General features: G+C 40.5%; 2 protein-coding genes across 4 annotated transcripts in view; one reads left to right on the forward strand and one right to left on the reverse strand.

Moving 5' to 3' along the window:
• The window catches only part of ZNHIT3 (zinc finger HIT-type containing 3), a 44,556-nt gene that overhangs the window by 19,130 nt on the left and 2,092 nt on the right, over window positions 1-23,334 (reverse strand). For all 3 annotated transcript variants that reach the window (XM_048966515.1, XM_048966514.1, XM_048966511.1), the window contains one exon: window positions 5,192-5,289. In XM_048966515.1, the coding sequence (XP_048822472.1) occupies window positions 5,192-5,270 (79 nt within the window). In that variant the 5' untranslated portion in view covers window positions 5,271-5,289. Of the gene's footprint in view, window positions 1-5,191; window positions 5,290-23,334 lie in introns of those variants that run through there.
• Window positions 1,621-19,391, forward strand: CA4 (carbonic anhydrase 4). Its single transcript, XM_048966516.1, has 8 exons — window positions 1,621-2,001; window positions 11,553-11,606; window positions 12,365-12,535; window positions 14,879-15,036; window positions 15,655-15,747; window positions 16,013-16,076; window positions 16,602-16,765; window positions 17,719-19,391. Exons 1-8 carry the CDS (start codon window positions 1,944-1,946, stop codon window positions 17,905-17,907), a joined length of 951 nt encoding a protein of 316 aa, XP_048822473.1. The 5' UTR covers window positions 1,621-1,943; the 3' UTR covers window positions 17,908-19,391.

A 23,334-nucleotide genomic window follows, 5' to 3' on the forward strand; every position in this document is an offset into this window, starting at 1 on the left:
GGTCCAACATCCTGTGACATTTATAGAAAACCCACCTGCACTGCAATTCCTTCAAAAAATGTTCGTGGTGCAAAGATGTCAGAGGGAACTGATAACAAAGCGTCTGGTAAGTTTGGTTAGATAAAAAGATTGTGCCTGCCCTCATTATTTAGATTGTGAACTTCATATGGTTAGGGAATATATTTCACTGAGTTTAAACACACTTTCTAGCACAAATGAACATGACTGCAGTGCAAATTATTACCACTTAAATAATGAGAACCTGGAATCCTGAATTTCAAGAACAACGTTTTTAACCCTTGGATATTTCAGCCCAAATCAGAGTGTTTCTAAGAACTCTCAGCTTCCAGAAAGCTGAACACAAGTAAAGTGAGAAAAACTTTATCACAGAGCTTTGATTAAACTCTCTGACTGAAGACCACCCCCGGGATATGAAACCAGAGAAGCCCAAGTGTAAAACATCTGATACGTGCCCTTGAAGGCAGGCACCTGACACTGCCATGCTCACAGCCCCGCTCCACTCTACGTGCTCAGCATGCACCTTGCTTAGATAGCTCCACAGAGATTGCTGAACTAGGAAGTTCAAAAATGCAGTGAATTCCCTTATTGTTCTTATCACTGCAGTAGCTATTTATCTTAGCACCATGTGCTAGGCAAATCATTGTCTGTTCATGCTTTAATCTAATCCAAGATGGAAAAACACTAACCAGCAAATCTTCATTGTTGGAATGTTATTTATAGCTATCTTTTTTATGAATAAAGTCCTGCTCATAAGTCAGCTGTCAGATTTCCCATTGTTATTACAGCCCTGATCCCATTTGACCCCAATATAATGCCACAGTGGCCTTGCCCTCCACCTGAGAGCCCACAGCTTTTGGTAAAGGCATAAAGGTCCGCAGTGATCAGTCAACATAATGCCACACCACAACCTTTACACTCCTTCCTGGAAAGGCACTGAGTCAAGCGTCCTGCTCTCCTTGCACCCAACCCAGGATTTGGGTTGCACACCCATGGAGAGAGAAGCATTTGGAAGAATGGGAGAATTTGCATCCCCTGATTTGTTTTCCTCCTCAGCTGTGTCAAAATCCAGTCCCAAATGAAAATTAGAAAATGTGTGTATAACAGAAACTGCAGAACAAAAAGTAGCAGTGCCACTCTTGTGTACACACCTTTGTTTGTTGAACATAAAGACCGAATTGCACTGAATCAGACACTTGGAATTAAAGCATTCAGATAGGAAAAAAGGACAGAAAAAAAAATACTAGATATAGTATAACAGAGTACTTATGGCATGTAATGTATATATAGTACATACGTGTATAGTACATATATATACACACACACATATATAAAAGAACATTAAGAAAAAGTATGCAAAGGAAAAAAGAAGCATGGTCTCTATTAATCCACTAAATGCAAAATCAGTGTAAGGAAAGTGCTGGCATGCCACCTACTAAACCTTTCCTGTTACTGCACACAGAAATCCCATCCTGCAGTGTCACCAACCTGCTGTTTGAAGGGTTGCTGTGTGCTGTTGGAGTGGGGGTGATTTTTTTGACACAGGACTCTAACATTAATGCATACATTCACAATTACTCTGAAAGTCACGTGGCTGTCAGAGAAAAACAGAAATGTAACATTCAGTAATAGGTTACTAGATGTGCATAGGTTGCAAAGTCTTAGCTGTTCACTGCAGGATACTTGTTCAGTGCTAGAAAACTGTACTCCTTTTGCCATTCATTTTGGAGAAATGAATTTAGGCAGACCGTGAGTAGAGTAAATCTGGGGAAATTACAAGGGGGAGGAGTTCACCTTCCTGGCTATGGCTATCAGGTCTGTCCAGGACTACTTACTCCAGTATAAAACTGAGAGCAGAAATATGATCACATACTAAGAAGTCTAATCAATTCTGGTTTCAACACTGAGCCTATTTAAAATAGATAATGGAATTGCTGTTCCTTGTTCTGTTCTCTCTGCACATTCTCAAGACAGAGGTAGTAGGTAAGTCCTTCTCTGTTATTTCTAACCCCATATACCAAGGTTACTCTTATTTATTATTTGTTTCTGAGCATTGGAGCTTACAGGGCAAACTCTACTTCATCTATATGAAAAAATGAATGTTTTATCTGTTTCTCTGCCTTTTTCATTTGTGGGAAAATATCAAATACAGGTTTCTCTCATGAATAATGAGTGTTGATTTTTTTTCATCTTTAGAAATTCTAGTTACCTTCCTCCTCCAAGAAAAATCACTGGGGTTTGGCTTGATCTCTGTGGTTATTTGTACATATATGCAAAAAAATAAACAAGTAAAATAATGTATTTCTTAAAACTTCAAATGGCTTATTTTAGATTTCTACTCATACTGCTTTGTCATTTATAAGATCAAATTCTTATAGTTGCCTACTGAGAAGGAGCAATATGTCTTTTGCTGCATTAGCCCAGCAGATCCATCTATTTTTGCACTCTATGCACTATGTACGTAAGTGCACTGTGCACTTACAATGACTAGATTAAATAGCAATCTATAATTAGTATTGAAAAAAGGAGATATTTTTATGCTTCTATTAAATCAGCAGCACTATAACATTGAATAAATACCCTTTCCTATGTAAATATCAGCACACAGTCTCAAAATTAAAAATAAACACTGCAGTCCTTAATATAATGAAGGGTCTATTGTTTGCACTAAAATAGACAGGACTGCATTAAGGGAAAAAAAAGATACAGTATTATCAGAGGTATCAGAGGGAAGCACTGCACCAAGAGCCCATTAAAGGGACCTGGTTTTAAAGCAGCTCAAGATTCAGTTTCCAGACTTAAAGTAACAGAAGGTTCAGGTACTCAGATACAGCCTTAAGCACTGCATAAGCACTGGGGTAATGATGGTGCTCCTCACATTTTATTTCTTTGTTCTAAATGCTCCATAACCAGTAGCTTGCCTTTTCCAGATCCATACCTCACAGTTCTCTCTTCTTCAGTCTGTATTTTGTAACTCTTCTGTCTCCAGAGGCTTCCAAATGTAGTACAGGTACAAAACAGCAAAAAGAACCTTTGCTCTTCCAAAGTCTACAACTATTTGCTTGATAGAAATCTATAACTGATTAATTAATATTTTGCTAAATTTACTGTTCTGTTAAGGCATTTATTACAGAATCTTAGAAGACCACTTAGAAAACCCATATAGGTATTATTAAATTAACACTAGCAATTAGTATTTTAACAGAAAGAATCAACACAGGGAATCCATGTAATACATTTTGTTCTTTTTTTCCCCACAAACTGTTACAATTTCCATTTCTTTTCTGAGTGTAGAATTAATGGCACAGACATTAATGCTCAAGAAACTTGCTCTCTTCTCACCTTCCTTTCCAAATCTTTTCATGAGGTAGAAGCTTCACAGGGTACATTACATGCTACCTTAAAGGCTGGACATTTTAAGAAGCTATGACTTTTGAGCATCTGCCTAAATAATATTTTCCTGTATCTTTTTTTTTTCCTGCTCTTGTCACTTTTCAGAAGTACCTTGAGTATTAAAGATACATTCAGTCCAGTGCCATTCGGAGGACAACAATTGTAGTGGAGAGGAAAATATTTCCATCTAGTAGTTTGGTATTGGTGTTAGAGCCAGCTTCACACATCACTGAAAAATAAACTTCTTTAAGAGGAATGGCTAACATTATCTCCAACAAGTTACCTTGGCAGTCTCAGCACAGACAGACTTTTGAACTCAAGTTATGATTGTTATACAAGATATGTCTTAGGGCTTCCTTCTCTCCTTTTTTTCATAGAATCATTCAAGCTGCTGAAATATTATTGGTGCCTTATCTGTGAATATTTACCATAGTCTATATTTATCAGCGTATCCCGTGTCAGATCCATTGTACACAAGAAGAAGAGGTCACATTTCGCAAGTTGCTGAATGTGAACTCAGAGCAGGAGACACCCACTGATAGCGCTCTGCGCTCCGACTGTCTGCACAGCTAGATCAACTGTACGAGCAACCTTCAGAAGGCAGAGGTTTTTCTAGCTCTGTCATTGTGACTAACCAGTAATAGCGCCAAGTGCTCAATATCTTCAAAACTGAAAATTCTACTAACAAACTTTTCCATTAAATACAGGGTTAATTACATTTTAGCTCTATAAAAGGGACTGTTGCTGCCAACAGAGGTGCAGCTCAGGATATGATGAGCCACTGCCATACTCCTTGTGGGTTTCATATTTCGGTTATAACTGAAGGAGTTTTATGGATGTGAGAAGAATGGATACAGGATGACCAAGGATGCAAATCCTGTAATCTCAGAATGCACTTCTTTCCTTCTACAGCTTATGATAAAGGTGCAAAGAGGTATGGCATTGTAACAACTGCTTTCTCATTCTCTCAGCAGAAGACAGAAAAGCACTTATGCTAGAGCAGCAGATGAGATAGAGTGGCTCTTCATTTAGCTGTAACAGCCTGTTTTATTCTGGGGAGACAGGGAACCAAGCTCAGCAGGCAACGAAACAACACTGCACATTGCTGGAGGGCTCCTGAAAGGCAGCTAAAAGGCACTTTTAAAAAGCTGTATATGGAATGAAATTTGAAATGCTTTTACCTTTGTTCATTTCTGTAGCGAGCCTGCTGTAGTATCCAAACACATCCACATTACACATAGGAATCAATTATGTCAGAACAGGAATGCTTTGATTCTCGTCACGTTAGTTGATGTGTGAAGCTGATCAAGAGCATGCACTGTTTAGTCACGTCTTGTAATTTAAATTCATCTGCAGATCCTGACTTTCACTTTAAGAATTACACAAGTAAGTTTATAAGATGACCTCTGCTGGCTCTGCTGCACATAAAACCAAAACCTGCCCCTTCACCCTGAACTGCTGAGCAGCCATTGCATGTAGCATGTAGCACTGAATGACTGCCCAGGTGACATGAATTGTGCTTTGTCGTATTTGTGTTGTGCCTAAGACAGTAGGAGTTGATGCTCTTGAGCAGACAGATGTTTTACTACGTTGGTGCATCCAAGGGCATCACAGCTCCAAGTTCAAAAACCATTGGTCAGCAGATAGCAGCCTGTTTCTGGTGACATGTAATGAGTGGGCAGCTTTCTGTACGCACACTGGACCCAGTCGCGTCATCAAAGCTCAATTTAAAGATCACCTTGTGAGAACACCACATTGTTATCAATTTGTACGAACTCACTGTTCAGCTGATCCTCATACAAAATTGCAATGTGCTGCATCACCTCATCCTTCTCAGCATTCAAGCCAGGTACGTTCATGCTGCCATTCACTTCAGTTCTGTGGGAAAGAAAGGAACATTACAGAAAATGTACACAGGAGGTATTCATAGGTGACAAGTAACGTTACTTCAGCTTATAAATTATTTGTCTTTCTCCTACAGCAAAAAGCATTGGATTAACATTTACATGATGCACGTTGTGCAGTGGTACTTAAAACTGGAATCATGACTTGTCATAAATTTTACAGTTGGATTTTGAAAACTGGAAGCAGATAAGCACTTTCATAGCTTCCTCTTAGCTGTTCAAACAACCAGCATAAACCTCAAGGTCTTTAAGGCACAATGCGAGGCTCAGTTCTTCATCTCTATGTCCATCTCCATACAAATATATTTTTTCCCCTCAGTTTGTGGCACTGTAGGTGATGCTTTGTTAACAGGGTGCAGAGCACATGGAATGGTCAGTGGTTAGTTACTAACACCTAGCTGCAGGAACAGTCAGCAGAAATCCAGCATAGAACATTAGAGGAAGGGCTGTAAAACCAGATAGCAATTTGTTTGAATTAAATTTTTAAAATAGTCAAGAAGATATTGCTTGAATTTTGTTTGGCACTGCTCTGTTTAAACAAAGCAAAGCAAATTTCCCCACAGAAGCTATCACCTTAGCCCTGGATACTCTATTCTTGCTAAAAGTCAGCTTCCTTTTTTGATATAGGAGATTTGTGAGGATATACATGTATGACAGAAGTTACAACAGTATCACAGGTCAGAGCTAAAATTATCTTCCTCACTATGTGACACAAAGGAAGCCATTTACAAGTATTTATAAAGTAAACTTAGAACCTCTCAATCTCTATAATCCTCTTTAGCTTATATGCATTGCAGAGTAAGACATCATTGAGCACGTGATTTATGTACACATGTGCAAGTTATAAATGCAATGCTCAAATCAGATGCAGTCCCCTCATTACCATACTAAAGTTTAACTTTGAGCCTGAGTCCCTGTAATGGACTGGAAAGCAATACCTACACACATACATATGGGCGCATAACATTATGAAAAATACAACTTCCAAGTAAAAATGAATAGAAGAGAGATGAACGATTACTAGCATTTGTTTTAATAAGGCTAGAGATAGATGTAAACATTTGGAACTGATTTTGCCTGTCAGAGTGGTTGATGAGAACTTCCTGAGAATGAGTAATACCTAAAAACATATACAAAGACAGATACATACATGCTTAGTTTGTGTTTAGCAAGTCATTAATTAGAAAGACAGACTTAGATTCCGCTTGCACTTAAGTTGCTTGCTCTTTTGTACTAAAGATAATACGTTTCTCAAAGCCAGCTAAAAATACTCCTGTCCCAACACAAACCAAAGCTAAAAATACACCGAGTGCAAAACCAGCACTCGTAATTTCATAGAAAAGGCCAGCCTTCCCTCGGCTGCACGGACCTGACTCAGGCGGACACCCCGCAGCCAGGGGAGCTGCGGCATTGAGGGCAGCCCGGGCTCCCTGCGAGGCAGGAGCGCTATCAGCTGAGCATCTCGGGAACAAGGGGTTGTCAGAGGACACGGCTGAAAGAGGGTGACGAGATCTTAAGGGGCAAACAAAGGAGCCAGTCAGTGAAAGAGAGAGAGGAGGGATTACAAAGAGCGACAGAGGTATTCTTACTGCCTCGGTACTTCGGCTGTTAGCGGCATAAAGGTTATTTCAAGAGATGAAGTATGTTTCGTAGAAACAGCTAGCAGTCAGACGCTTATTAAATTGCCAAGCACTTTATTCAAAGGTTAAAAATGGTTTAATTAACTTTCTTCTGGAGACGGGCAAATTAAGAGAGCAATTTTCAGCTAACCAGCCTCCCTGCAGTCAGAGATGCAGGCTTCCAAGCAGGTCCAGGTGGGGCAGAAAGTGGGAACAAGCAGGACCAAGTAGGGAACTTTGATGGAATTCAGGCAGTCTGACCACTGTCCAAAGAGCTGAAGGGTCTTTTCCTACATCACACAATGGCACATTAGCAACTGCTGACGTTCTGGCTTCCAGCCAGAAGCACTGTCCTCTTCCATCCAGCTGTGTAAGTGAACAGAAGAGGGAGTTCTCAACTGAAGGAATTTTTTCCTCTGGCTTCCAAGCTAGGCTTGATAGCTAAAACAATTGAAAACATTTACAATAAAATGAAAACAATGCGTAATTGTATTGTTTTGCAGCTGTTTTGGTGCCAAGAAACAGCTTTGGTCAGGAAATCAGTTGTAAATTTGACAAGGAAGAAGCAGAGATAAGTAGGGCTGCTTACTTGCCAAGACAGACTCCCTAAATTTAACTGCCTGCGAAGGAAGAGGAGGCCTTCAGCCCAGTTCAGCCCTGCTGTAAAGTAAAACTCAGTGAAGTCAGGGTAACAACTCTTATATGGTGCACTGTAACATAAGTTGAGAGTCCATAACACAGCGTAAGAGCCAGAACTGGATGACGACACAGCAATTTTAAGTCCAAGTGCACAGGTGAGCATGAGTATGTACACTGTGTCATGGTACTGCCAAAGGCAACAGCAGCACTGTCTCAAGTTAATGTCAGTAATACAAGGAGCTGTTGGAAATCCTGGTTAGTACCTAATGCTGTCCTAAGCACGGATTCTCATGGCTTAACTCACAAGCTAATGAAATCTATGAGAATGATCTGCGACATCCTGCAGCGCCGCTGATAGTACAGCAATGGTTTCAGCATCTCAATTGCAAAATCACAAAGCCCCCACAAAATATCCTCTGTATTCTTCCAGGTAATAAGGTAAACAACATGAAAGAAAACAGGGGAGCTAAGGTTTGGGTGGAAGAGGAGTGGGGTCAGAGGAATGTCAGAAAGAAGCTTCAGAGAAAGAGAGCGGGACAGACTCTGAAGCAGAAAGGTGAAGGGCAGGTTGTCATGGGATGGGACAAAGGATGGATGCAGCAAGGGCAGGAATTGCAGATTATGAAGGAGCTATCTGAACGTTGTAAACACCAGGCAGGGAAAAGAATTGTTTAGGGTGGTTCAGTGATATTTCTAGGAGTGATGGGATGCAGATAAGCAAGTGGAAAATGTAAGCTTTTAAACAGGAAACATTTCCTGACAGTGAATTCTAATAGACTGTGGAAAAGTCTCCTGCAGGAAGTGGCAGGAGCCACCTAGACAATCAAAACTAGACTAGACAACATACCTTAGGGCATAATCATACCTCAGAGCACAGACAACAGACCGAATGTGACCAGTATCTTTCCTATTTGCTTCAGAAACAAAGTCCAGGGGGAAAGAAGGACCATTGTAAATGCAAGGCCCAAAGACGTAGGGAAGAACCACATCTGATTCAAAGAAAATCCAAGTACAAATTTTCCTTGTAAGTGACACGGAGTATGGCAGTATGGCCTTTCCTGAGCTGTATCTATGCAAACATCCTGTTATCTAATGGCGCATTATTGCCAATGTCTCATTCACAAGAAACATTAATTCATTGTTCGCTGCGTTCCGCAGTGTTTAATTAGCTCATTGTTTATGGTTTAACAGCTTTAAGGGCCTTTTTCCTATGAATTGTTGAGTTGATATTCTGTTCTATTTCCCTGATGCAATCCGGCTTTCTAAACCACAGCTGTGAGAACTTCGTGACAGAAAAAGACTTGTTAGTTTGTAGAGGTTATGAGTTTTGTGGAAAGTCTGCAACAATTAGATACTGGTTGTTTGGTGTAGGTTTCATTCAACAGGAGTAAGGAGAATTCTCATGGGTGCTGCATGTGAGGCATCAGATCACTGGTGGGCTGGATTTATTTTCTTTTTCTCTGCAATTTGTTGTGCAGGCTGAGATTCTTAGTGTCTGTGTGCCAGTCCACTAAGATGTGGCTGAAACTCGCAAGTGTATCTGAGAGAACCTGCCAAATTCCTGCCAGCTGGCAGTAAGTTTGGTGGTCACTTCACTTGAGAGGGGCTGGACTCAGTCCCAGCAATGAAGGGCTCCACTGCTTACCCCATTTCACTCCTCTGAAACAGAGGCACAGGATTAGGAGCACTGATGATACCATGTGATGGCAGTTCCTTTACTCGGTGCTTCCCATGGTGGTCTTTGATTTTCATCCTGCTGTGGTCACAACCCAAAGCTCCACAGCCTTGCAGCCAGTGAACAATGCACTCACTGCACTTTCTCCTAGTGGTGAATCAGACTGACCGTAAATTTTCATTTGCATTGCAATGGTGCTGTGATGTCCAAGTCACAATCATGTTTGTACAAACCCAGAACAGTAAACTTTGTTTCAAGAATTTACAGTACCTCATATGATCTTGATTTTTCACCCAACAGCTTTCCTCTTTGGTCTAACTCACATCCCAAAAAATCTGAGTCAAGTCTTTGCACACAGCTAGCCCTGCATGCAAACATCCTACTACCTTTAAACATCCGCAGCCAGATCATTCCCACAGTGCACCACCTGAGGGTTTATGTGTATATAACTTGCTTAGAAAGCCCACCCCAGTCCCAGTGTGCCGTGCCTGCATGTGCAGATGCTTTAACAAGACAGCCACTGAGCCAAAGCAGTTTCTAAAAACATCTGCAGTCATTTACCTATGCAAACTTTAACCCGTTTGAAACATAATCAAGCACTGTGGAGCTTGGCTTACCCACTGTTTGCTAAGCATTTATTGATTAAAATATTGGTTAAGGTGCTCGGTGACATTCTGCACCTGGAATGTTGGGTTCTGCTGTTTCCTAGTGGAGATAAGGAATTGCTCAGCACTGCTGAAGGGCTGCCCACTGCCTTGTACACACAGGCCTGAAATAATGCAGCAACCACTTTTAGAAATGGCAGGCTTTAAAGCCAAGCTTTGTAGATGTTCAGAAGTGTGCGAGAAGGTAAAAATTTGATTCAACAAAGTTTTTGATAATTACAAAATATTGAAGGAGTGACAATGTAAAACCACTGCTGTTCCAACAGCATGAATGTCATATTCCTTGCTTACTTTTCCTCTTAATGTTAATAAACGTTTCTTAACTAGAATGAGCCAACACTATTAGTAGTTTCCAGCATAAATTTAAGTTTTTGTGAGAAATGAACTAAAACAATATCATTTTTTTCAACCTTAAATTCATTGCAACAATGCTCCCCCAAGCTTCCTTCTTATTCTATTGCAGCTGGTTGAGGTTCTACATTTTTCTAACTTTTCCTAACAACTTAAAAGAAAGATGGCACTGTGATGTTATCAATGCCAAGTGTTGAAAGCAGCTAAGAGCCTTCCAGCAGATGTGTCACAAATCATGGTAATTAGCAGTCAAATGACACATGGGATTCCATAACAATTTCTATAAATGGATTAGTCTGATACAAATGATTATAAGAAGTTTGGAATTGTTATTGATCACAGTTAGAAAGGCAAAGAGCACTATTTCCATTAAAATCCATTTAAAATTCACTACTGTCATAAATAAGCATTGAAACATGGGGCTATAAACAAAAAAGTCCTTAATTTCCTGAGTAGATGAACTCATAGTTAAATTACATCAGTTCAGTTCCTTTGAATTTCACATTTCTCCTGCTAAAGGAAAAGGCTTTCCACTGAAAAATTCTGCAACCTTCTCTGGGGGATCACAGCTGAATTAGAATGAGGATGCTTCATTTCCTACTAAAAATGAGACCCTTTGTTACTTAAAACTTTTTATTGCACAAGGTATCTTGTGCAGCACTGTGCAAAGAGTGAGGTAAGACATCCTGAGTGAGTTAATTTCCAAGTAAATGAAACAATGAAAAGTACAGATAAGACATTATTTACGTTAACACTACATAAATTCAGATTAGAACCTTCCCTTAAGCCAAGGTATCAAAACCACATTGTTTAGAAGTGCAGCTCATCCACAGGTCTACTATTTCATGCTACCACAGTTTTGTGAAGGAGTATTAACAGGTGCAGACTGATTCATGTAGGACCAGAAGGAGATCTAGAAAGAGGACAGGGTTGCTGTAATTTTCACACTGTCTTCTGAAGTATTTGATACTAGAACCAGGATAACCTGGGTGTGCATTCTATATTGCTAAGAAATGTCTAGCAACAAGATATAGGTTTATTTACAAGCAAAGCACTCACCTTGTCCCGGTTGTTATTTATATATATATGAAACATGAGATTTCTGATTCTAATAAAATTAAGCAGACCAAGCACATATCAAAGCTGCACGGCCAGTCATAACCTCATCACTCCCCAAGGACAGCAAGTTCCAAACCCGTTCCACATCTGCTTTTTGGAGGGGCAATTTGTACAGTTTTTCACTCATCTAATTCTGAATGTCTGACCATATTATTTGTTTATTTCTTAGTTGGACAACATTGGTGCTATCTGTCTCAGAAGAACGAAGAGCCAAGCTGTGAAGGTACTGCTCAACAATTTGTTTCTCTGGTCACGTTGGTGTTTGGGCCCTTCTGCTTTGCAAAGGGCAGGATGCACACAGCTGCATGTAATGCTGTGTATCACACTACAAGTAACCACAAGTGCTGAATACGGTGCCTAATGAGGGCATTTTAAAAATGTCAGTACTTGCTCTATTCATTTTGTACCAGGCAAGGATAAAGCTACAAATACAAAAACACAACGGAGAGGTAACCATCCTAGCAAGTCTGATATAGACAAGCATTTAAATTCTTGAGGACAGAGTTATGAGAAACCCTGATCTTCTTACAGCTGCAGCCTTTGTTTTACCAGCAGTACCCATGCTGGCTGTCTGCTCCATTGCTCAACACTGTGCCCAGCGATGCCCTTCCCAAGCCTGGCTGTGCTGGAAACAGCATTTCAATCCCAACATCCCCATCACCACAACTCTTTTATTTATTTTTATTCTCCAGTCAGCCAGCTAATCACAACAATAGTATAATTTAACTTTATAGCCATGTCTATGTTCTTATTTTCCTATTTTAGTTAACACTGTTTAAATGTATTAACATTTCTTAGAATACAACAATTACACACTAAGAAAACTCCTTTATTAAGTTTCCACTACCTAAAGACCTTTCTTTCTTTTTATAAAAAAATATTTCCAGATTCCCAAGCAAATGTGCATTAGCTGGTGGGTGTTCTGGTTTTATCAAGGATTTCAGTCTACAGAAAAATAATATTTTCTTCGTTTTTAAATAGACCCTCGACGCTGGCATGTAGTAGATGCCAACTGCAAAGGAAGCAAACAGTCACCCATCAATATTGTCACCAAAAATGTCATTTATGACAAGAGCCTGACGCCACTGTATTTTGAAAATTATGATGTGAAAGAGACCTCAAAATGGACAATAGAAAACAATGGACATACAGGCAAGTACTGTCTAATACGTTATGATGGAACTTATTTGCATCTTCACACTGCGTCTCCTTTCCCTCCTTCCATGTTCTGAGCAAGCTGTTACCTACCACTGCTTTCACTTAATGGAAAGAAAGGAGCTAGCACACTCCTATTTCAGAAACAAAACTTTCAGAAAACCTGAACCAAGGCTTTGTGGGAACTTTGTTGTCTGATCTCTGGATCCTGAACACAGTCCTTGAGCACCGCAACAGAAATGTGATCTATGTGTCTGTACAGAACTAAGCTTGAGACAGCCAGGGAACCTCTAAGTCAGATAACACCATCTAGAACCAAGAGGCACAGGGGTAACAGACTTTGCAGAAATACGTGACATTTGCTGAATAATCTTATGTCCTTCACTGCTGGGCTTGCCCTCTCTGACACTTGTTCTGTGTAAGGAAGGATTTTGCTGAACAATACAACCTGGGAGACTCATTCAACCCCTGGCGTGCGATGCTGTGTCTTGCTAGTTCTGTAAATAACTAGCAGAAATCCTTTCAGACTTCAATATGGGCTTTATTTTTTCCAAATGAGGAAGTAATACAACGTGGGGCTGTCGATCAGCTCTTTACTGATTCAGTAAACGAGTCTGTGAACAGCAACTCAATCAACCATAATCCCAGGAACAGAAGTTCAACACTGATTGACTTTCTCTTTTCAATCAAGGCAATAGTAATGATGACACTTCAGCCATATTATGCTAACTTACTATTAAAAAATGCAACAAGACATAGTTTTTTTAAAGTTATCCATTGGTATTCTTGAAATCTGAGATGTGTTGTTTTACTGGCTGAATTCTCAGAAGGGGAAGCTGAGGGCTTTAAATACATTCCTCAGCTAAGATGGAGAGGTAGTACACAGGCAGCTGGACAAGTTTTCACCACTGCAGATCCTCATTCAGATCATCAGTGTTTTGACAAACCATAAGAAAAATCCATGATTGATTTTTCACTAATATACAGGTTAATGAATCTCATATTATGACATTTTAGAGTCCATATTACAGTCACTGTGCATAGTAAGTCTTTTACATAAAAATTAATATTAAAAGCAATTGTTCAGAACTGCCATTGTTTTCAAACAAGCAAAAGAATTACAGTTATATCTGGGCTTTCAAAATTTCTTTCCTTTGTGTGCAGCCAATTCCTGTGCTGTGAGAACAACACTGAAACTGCTATTGCTCAAATTGCAGGAACAATTAAAAGCTCGACATGAGATTAGACTATCATTATGTTCAGTGATGTGCAGACAGTAAAGGTCAGTGTCTCAAAGGTCCTACAATCTAAATAAACCAAGCCAACAAAGATACATTAACATCCACGTAAAGATAAAACAGAAAAGTAACTGAGTGACTCACAGAAGCTTCCAGTTCACCTGGAACTCAGAACTGAAGCGAAATCTCCAGGGCTTTAATCCATCTTCCTCATGGAAAAATAAAAGTACCAGCTTTCACGTGGAGACCCTCACAAGCCAGATTTCTAAGCACACACTGGATGTCTCAGGCACACCGCGTGCTTTACACAGGCGATGGCCACTTACAGATAGAAAATACATCTTCTGGGGTAATTTTATTTTGCTATTTAGCAGAGAATTGATCCTCACATTAAATAGATAAAATGATTTAATGCTTTGTCTTAAGTAGTAGCACCAATCTAAATTAAAGCAGAATCAGGTCCAATTTAAATAATAGCATCTAAAATGTTACAGTGCAGACAAGATTTTGCACATTGACAGGGGGCACTGTGAAGAAGTACAGGGTCGACCAAATGAGATGTGCACCTCGAATCCCTGGGTTGTAATGGCAGTGAACCATCCCCTACTCAAACAAGAAAAGACAATCTATTACCCTGCTTTCTTCAAAATGCAACAGATAACTCTCTGAAGGATAAACAAACGAAAGCCATAGAAGCCTATAAAACACTTTCCCAGAGTAGTCTATAGCAGCATTTATCAAATTTATTTTCTTACATCTGCAGATGAAGTCATGAGTAACTCAGTTCTCTAGCAATTAAGAGGATAAACAAGTAATTCAGAACAAATCCCAGCTAGAAAAGGGAGCGGGAGCTCCAGGTGCAGTGCCATAGGTGAGGAACACCCAAATGCTGTTTCATATTACCAGAAAGCAGGCTGTGATATTCCATCTTTTCATCTCCAATCTGTCTCAGCGTGTTTTAAGAATTCAGTTTCTGAAGAATTGAATTTGTGGAACACTTGGTATGAAAAATCAAACCTGAACCTCAGGGTAAATTTCAATCTCTCCGGTGTATTAATGTATGATGTGAACATTTTAGAAACTATTTATTCATTTTCCCCAGTTAAAGTAACACTGAGCATGACCCCTACAATTGAAGGCGGAGGTCTGAATGGAAGATACAAGGCGGTAGAATTCCATCTGCACTGGGGAGTCCAAGAGGAACAGCTCTACTTTCCTGGGTCAGAACACAGCATAGATGGCGAAAAACAAGCTATGGAGGTAGGTGGGACCACCAGTGGATTTGGGCCATAATTAAAATACTTTGTATTTTTATGACACTGTGAGAGAAAAAGTATTGGGCAGTTTTCCTATGAATCACCAACAAGTGGAAATAAAGAATCTGTGACACATTGCTCACTAATCAGAACACTAAGGAAAACATGCTGAATTTACGTAACAAGGGCACAGTTTTGATAGCAAATCTGGAATTACGCAGCTTTTAGGGAGAACTATCTCCAAGTCTGCATAGTCTGATTACACTCATATGTTTATTCTGACTATGTATTCCATTCCCGGACTGCAACAGTGAACTAATCTTTTTACCTGAGAAAAATAAAAGTCTCTCCAAGTCAAGGCAAGTTGCCAGTGCTGGTGCGCATGGGTTGGTGGAAGGACATCACCACCCACTGTCAAACAGAGTAAAAGTTCAACTGTTCCACTGCACAGCCTGAAGATGGAGGGTTGCTGCAGTCCACAGAGCACTTATCTTCTGGTGCTTGGGTTGGGAAGCAGCTCTTGCTCTACTAAAGCCAAAGTGCAGAGAAACAGCCAGGCTACACTTAAAACTAACTGCAGAGGAAAGGAAGCACATCATTGGCCTTAACTGTTTTGTTACAGCTTCATATTGTCCACATAACAGAAGACGCTTTGGATCTAGCAGATGCAAAGAACTATGCAGATGGTATAGCTGTGCTAGCATTCTTTATAAAGGTAGGTGGCCAAATTCTAATTCTTTCTCTCCAATCTAATAGCAAGTTGGCCCATGTACCACGATGTCAATATTTCATTATTCCAAGACCTAAACCTTCCTAAAATTCTATGGACATGCAATGCCAGAGCATGGTTCCTTTATCCTTTTCTATATTCCACTTGCTGCTGTTACCTTTGTGAATCTTGACTGCCACATTCACAATTCATTTAAAATAACCACTTGCTGAGGAATATATGATCTGGAATAAAAATGTTTCCATTTCAGATTGATGAAGAAAATAAAAACTATACAACTCTAATAAGTGAGTTAGATAATATTCTGCAGAAAGGTAAGAAACTTGGCTTGGTTGATACACACATCTATTTACTTTGAGCATATATTCTACACGGCAATTCAAGGTCCAATCCCATTCTGGTTATAGTAGAGGTTGTTACTGAAAATTCACAGGCAAAGAATAAAGGTTGGTTTGTCAAGAACTCAGAGCATTGGAGGTGGGAGAAAATCTAGTTCTCGATATTTGCAGGTGAAGAACGCCTAAGCACCAGAAAGAGTATTTCTGTTTCTGCAGAACAAAGCAAAGTGAGAAGAAAAGCATGCAGAAGAATGTTTTAACAAAAAACAAATGTTTTTTATAATGAGAGGTATTCATATTTTGAGTTCTGTGGGATTTTGCAGGCAGTGGTCATGCATTTCACAAGCAATGCATTGCAGGCAGCTGTGCCAGCAAGCCTGGGGAGAGCACTTGGGGACAAGAACTTACACATGCATTAGCTGCAGGTGCATTTGAAGACATGTATGAACAACACTTTCAGCTGTGCTTGTTAAAAACAGCATTTCTGCCTGGTTTGCCTAGACATGTCATCACAGATGGAGCCGTTGCCACTGAATTCTCTTCTCCCACCGACACATGAACTTGAAAGGTACTATCGGTACGAGGGCTCCCTCACCACTCCTGACTGCCACGAGACGGTCATCTGGACAGTGTTTGAGAAGCCAATTAAACTCAGTTTATGGCAGGTGAGTCTCAGAGGGATGCTCTGAAAGATCTGCTTCCCATGATTTTCCTGCCTGCCTCGCATGAGTTAACCCAGGCCTGTTGCTCCACTGCTTATGGAATCACAGAACAGAACAACAAAGAATGTTCTCAGTTGGAAGGGACCAGCTCCATGAGCTCTGGCAGCTCGGGGCTGTGCCCCTGCCCTGGGGAGCCTGCCGTGCCCACCGCTGTCTGGTGTAAAAAAGCTTCCAAGGTTTTGTTGCTATGACAAACAGACACGTCAGCATTAGGTTAAATCCATACACTCTCCTAATGCCAGACTTGACAGCATCACTTAATAGCTCTCTTAAATCAACTCTCAAAAAAGAGGAACAGGAGACCAAGTCACGACTGTCTCTAAAATGCATGTTGCTCAGCTGACAGAGTGTATGATTAAAACAATCAAGATGTCCTGGAATGGAATCTCAGCAAATACTAGTTGGGCAAGAGTCAACACCTTCATTTTTGCTTGTTATTTGCAGTGTACTGAATCATTTTACCCAAAGAGCAAGGCTCGGCCTCAATACGTAGCGCAGCACACAGGGCTGAGCATCTCACTCCTGCGCCAGTTTCTAAGCAAACAAAGAAATGAGTCACATAAACCTAATCCTCTTACGTTGTATCCCTGTGATGTGACAGGCAAGGACAGAACGTGTGTGTCACAAGGTCTGATCTAACCAAGTCCTTGGGCTGGACAAAAAGCATTCAGCTCACACAGGAAGCCTATGTGATTTCCGACTCTGAAATCAGTGGGTCACCTCCAGCAGTAGCCTCCAGCACAGTGCTTCCTGTAAGGTTCAGCACATCCATACAGATCAAAACAACGCCACAGAATAAAGCACTGCGGCTATAAAAGCTTATCATTCCCAGTGTTCCACAAAAAAAAAAAAAAAAAAAAAAGGATTTTACAATTTTCTTTTTCTGATGTCTGCAGGTTTCCCAGTTCTCATCAGTTCACTTCGGAGTGACGAACTCAACACTCATGTCTGAAAACTTTCGGCCTGCTCAGTTTCTGAATGATCGATATGTGTACTGGTCCGGTGCCAGCAGCCTCCTGCCTCCTGCTCATGTTTTAATGTTGGCTCTGATCCTTCTGTACCTCCTGAATTCTCTCTTCCAATGAATAATTCTCACTTCATTCAAGGTTCCGGGCTTTTATTCTGTTTTGGTTTTGTATCAAGTATTCCCTCTAACCACTGACTCCTTAATTATATGTGAATACAGAATATTCTCTCCTCCTCCTTCGTACATTAACCAACAATTTCTGTTGCTGCTCCTATATAAAATGAATTCATGGCCTAAATTACAAAAATCCTAAAGAACTGTAAGATTAAACTATGAAGATTCACATTTTAAAAACACTTAAAGAAAACATTAGGATGGATTATCAGCAATCCTGTGGTTTTAACACAACACTGGAAGGACACTTGATAAGTTATATGGAGGACTTTCAGGAGGAATCTCTTCTTAAGTGCCTGTGAGGGTGGCTTTTTTCTGGAGTATGTTTACATTCAACACTGCAAGTCAGGAAGGAACGCCTGGAGGAATTCTTGCTATGCCTACGTTGTCCTATATGAAGGTAAAATGCAGAGCACAGAAATGCTCACAGAATTGAACAACTCCTGGGTCATTCTATCCAGTGAAAGACATGACAAACTCACCTGCACTAACACATTTTTCCCCTTCCTCCTTCAGAGTACCCAAAAGGTTAACTCTTAGGGAAGGATACTGCATTTCTTACATGCAGTCTACTGATTCTGCAATCCAAGTTTCTCTACTAAATCTATTTATTCAGCCCAGTATGACATTCTAGTCCAGGACGCCCATGGCTGATACGATGTGCTATAAAGAAAAAGGGAAGCTTGCACACATATATGAACACATCTGCAGAAATTCCCTCTTTGTAGAGCTGTGTTTGGAGCACAAGACTTCCAAGATCCTTCACAGTTTTCATTTCTGTAACAAAATGGAACAGTTCAAGAAATGGCTCTTTCCAGTATCACTTTTTTAGAAACATTTAAATTTCAGTCTGAACATCTCAGAGTGAATATTCCCACAATTATTTAAAGCATACCATACCTTCAAAATATTCATGTATGGTTAGCATTCATAGTTTCAGTCAGAAGATTTCAATTTGAATTGGTTTCTTCAGCTCTTACCCAGTTACATTCAGGAACACTCAACATACTGGAGAATGGGATTTCCTTGCACTGTTCCAGCTCTCTTTCTGAAGACAGACAGAACTGACTGCTTTCTTCAGCTAGTGCCATACGCATTGCAGCTGCTTTGAGCATTTTAGATTTTGGCCATCCCAGGATAACATTTCATTCCAGAGGATGAATACTTTCTTTAAGGGCAATGTTTGCAAGGAAGTCTCTATGTTACAGCTACACAGTCATTTTCAGGACAATATGACAGTGTGACTAACTGCAGATCACCAAAGGAGAAAAGTTATTTTCATATTTAATAATTAATAATATGAGCTTAAAAAAAACCATGGGAAAGCAGATTTACCTTGTTACGTTTAGGAGAATGGTTAGGACTTTAACTGTATTTTTAAGTAACAGAAAATCTTTGGAGAAGCAAACAAAAAAGATTAAAACTGAACATACTACATATTCTTTGGATTGAGTTTTTATTTATTTTATCTTTGCTGAAGAAAAACCCATGTGACATTCATTAAGAAAAGGAATATGCTTCTTTTTTCTGTTCTCTTCACACGTTTTAGGGTTGGGTTTGCTTTTTCTCAGGGTGGTTTGAGGGAAGGGGGGGAGCTGTACCACACTGGGACATTTCTGATGTCAACTGGTCCCAGGAGCTTTTACTTCTGCTTGACCATCAAAGTATCACTTGTCCCCCAACAAAATAGCTTTGAGTACAGTACCTTGCTCACCACACCTAGTGACCACTTCCAGCTCTTTAGGTAGAGGCCATGCAGGCTTCTTACAAGACAACAAATAGCACCATGGATCTACCCAGTATAACCACCCATGCAGCCAGGAGAAATGCACCGCTCTCTTTTGCTCGTAACTACTTTCATTACATATCTCAATATTCTGCAAGTAGAGAACATGTCAAGAAAAGATCATACTAGTCCTATCCTCAAAGACAAATGCAACCTAAGTAATTTCACTTCAGCAGGTGCCAAGAACATGGCTTATTCAAGTGCAGAACTGTGTTTCAAGCAATGGGAGTGCATTCTTGACAATATACTCTTCTTGACATTATTTTTTATTTTTCCTCACATTTTTGGTGTAAGACACATAGGCGTAGTATGCTTCTTTTTTTTTTTTTCATAGAAATTGAAGCATGGAGACCCCATATTTTTCCATTTTTGCATATTATCAGTCCTCTCTGACTGTGGGCTCCTGGACAACAGCTCCATGTCCCCATACCTAGACTTATCAGACATTAATGCACACCTGCTTATTTCCAGCTGTTACAGCAGGTCACGATGACAGAAGTCTTTAAGCTGTCCCAAGCCTCACCAAGCTCCATAAGTTTAACTCAATTTGTGAACTTCATGGAAGTTGTTAGAATGCATGCAACACAAACAGCAGAGGGCCATGGGAGCTACAGTCTGTATCTGTGTTAGTGATCTAGTTCAATTTGTTCTTTGTTAGAGGCTCCTTGGCAACCAAGTGGACACATACTGCTCTGGTGCTGAGTATGACAACAACAGGACTAGCATTAATGCAGTAAATCAATACAAATCTAAAGCAACAGCTATTCAGTCAAAAACATTAAAAGACAGAAAGGTTTCAAGTGGAACATTTGGCTTTCTTTTGTGATAGTCCTTATGGAGATGTAATTGTTATTCACAGGTAGCTTCAGGAACAGATTTTCAAGAATTGTATCCACGTGAATTTTAGTAGGAAATCTCTCCCATTGGCAAGAAAACAGGAAACTACAGAAACTCCTAAAGAACTAATAGCTGACTTGTGATGCTATAGGAGAGAATTGAGAAATACTAAAAACAAAACAAAACAAGAAATAGTGTTTTCCTACTTAGAGAGAGGCTAACACAAAGCTTTGTTAATGCATTTTACATACATTGGAACCAGGGTTAAAGACCATTATATCCCAATGTTCAGTCACATAAACTAATAGAAAATGAAACAACGCTAGAAACTAAAGTTCTCTAGAGGGGTATATTTTAGGTTTAAAGCAACAAAGATAGCAGTGGCTTTGCCATTCATGACTACCATTTGGATTTCAGAAAACAGTATATGAACAGCATGTGTGCTCAAAACGGCAGATTCCTCTCACAAGAGTTTGGAAGATTATTTTGGGAGATTACCACAAGATTGGAAATAGCTAATGAGAACTCCATCCTTCAGAGGCAGTAGGATTTGGGTACAGGGTTTACCTGTGATGGCTGCCAGGAAAGAATCAATTCACTGTAAGGCTGAGCAGTAGGAATACAGCACACTTCAGCGGGTCTTGTCCATGTCTAAAAGCCCAAAGCGCTCCTTCTCCAGCCTAGGATCAGACTGATCTGAGTACAGGCTTTTAGCGGCTGAGAGATGGAGAAACAGATCTGCACCAGGAAAGCAGCCCAGCTTCACACCCACCTGACAACCAGCGTGGAGAGGGAGGCACTGACAGAGAATCTCCAGGCTGTACGTTTCACAGAGCCCCAGGCTGGGGCTGAGGGCTGGGCATGGCACTGCGGCAGTGCTGGGCTGCAGCACCTGCTGTTGCCAGAGCTGGAATCAAAAGCAAGGGCTGCCCTGCTGCTTGTAGATTACCTGAAGGAAAAATGGTGGAGGGAAAGAAAAATAAAGGAAACATTCTCTCAGGACAGCCGGGTGTTGGGTAAAGTAGAGACACCCACAGCTCCCACCACTGCTGGCGGCCATTTTCTGAGGGCCTTTCCAGGCTGAGGGGAGGCCCCAGTCTGTCCCCTCAGACCACAAAAGTACCACAGCTTCCCCGCCTTGCTGCCTTGCCACCCCAGGTTGTACAAACATGATGGCAAACAACAAGCTGCAAGAGGATTTCCTCCACTTAGAGCTGCTTTGGGCTGGCAGGAATGGACGGCCCTCGGTACACAGGGGACATTTCCAGAGCACTTCCACTTGGCAGCACTCTGAGGCCACGTGTGCCAGCGCCCATCGCCATGGACTTACAGGCACATATTTGCAAGATGTGTTGAGCACTAGGGCTGCTGTGTTAGCACCAGTCACTGCCAGCAACCCAAACCACGCAGACAAGAGTCCTCCCCAACTGCACGAGTAAATCGAGCTGCCTCTTTATTAAAAACATTCACTGGCATTTTTGAGCCTGAACTGTTTCACAGAGGCAGGTTAAAAAGGAATCAGAGGAGATGGAAGCAGGGAAAAGTCTCCAGGAGCAAGAGGGCAGCAGGAGCAGCAAGCATGGTGACCTCGGCAGGGCCCTCCTGAACACAGACACAGCTCCCTCAAACCAACTGCTGAGAATGAGAACATGCAGTTTAGTACCAAGTTTAAATGCATTTCCCCCCCAAACAAACCCAATTTCAGGCTTCTAACAGAAATAAACGCATATACTCCATAAATCCTGATTATAATTGGTCAAAAATGTAAAATTATGAATGAAATTAACTACAGCAATTAATTAAAATGTCTCTGGGAGATTATTTTCTTTCTTAAAGTCGAATGCAAATTGCATTTAAAGTTATAATGTAAAGGGTATCAAGTTTTCAAAGATTGTGATAAGTTTGGGCTATTTTCTAATCTTCTATTTATTAACGTATTCTAAAACAATTCAGACATTTAGAAAAGAAAAGAACTGACATCACTTTGTTACCTGTGGCATTTGTTTCCTTATAATCTACTTTCATGTAGTTAAATTTCCCAATGCCTTTTCTTTTTTTGTCATGTGAAAGAAACCTCATAGAAAAATACATTACTTTCCATCTACTAAAATTATGACTACACCCATCATGGCTACACCCAGTCAATTCCCAGGTTACTGAGAGCAGTCATTGTTCCCAGGACGTGAGAGCAGTGCCCTTGGTTAGGTTACAGATGCATGCAGTTATGAGGAATTTATTAGAGAGGAAGACAGAAGTTTTACATCTTGCTGATTGCACTGATATTGAGATTAAGGCCTGAGTAAATCATAGCCATTCTCTACCAAGAAAGATGTATTTCTAAAAACCTAGAATCATTTGACTTTGCTGTACACATCACCTGAAATGCTTCCTTACAAGTGGTAACACACAATATTTTGTGTCATGGAATCCAAGAGTTCCTGTTGAACCTAGGAATAAATCTAAGAGGAAAACAGCGATCTGTTTAAATAAAGATGCTGCTTAATGAAGGAGGAAGGCACGCAGACAGCCAGCAAGGTGCTGAAGGCTTCCCTGTCCTGTTCAGGTAAACTCACTGCGGCCAACAGCTCTGGGCTTTGTGCAGCACTTCATTCCAAACATGAATAAGCAAAGGGAAAGACTTACATTGCCCCACATCACTGGACAGAACTGAACCATTTTTGGGAACAGGCATTGTAACAGTTAAATAAAGGCTCTGAAGCAGGTTGTAAGCAGAAATATTGCTGCAGC

This window comes from Lagopus muta, chromosome 20, assembly GCF_023343835.1.
Source record: "Lagopus muta isolate bLagMut1 chromosome 20, bLagMut1 primary, whole genome shotgun sequence".
NCBI lineage: Eukaryota > Metazoa > Chordata > Aves > Galliformes > Phasianidae > Lagopus > Lagopus muta.

What these genes read in the sequence shown, in the direction of transcription:
- CA4 (XM_048966516.1), top strand. Translation starts at nt 1,944, where the DNA reads ATGGAATTGCTGTTCCTTGTTCTGTTCTCTCTGCACATTCTCAAGACA. An exon ending in TCTCAAGACAGAGGTAGTAG is followed by an intron (nt 2,002 to 11,552) that starts GTAAGTCCTTCT and finishes TTTATTTCTTAG; the next exon opens with TTGGACAACATTGGTGCTAT. An exon ending in AGAAAACAATGGACATACAG is followed by an intron (nt 12,536 to 14,878) that starts GCAAGTACTGTC and finishes CATTTTCCCCAG; the next exon opens with TTAAAGTAACACTGAGCATG.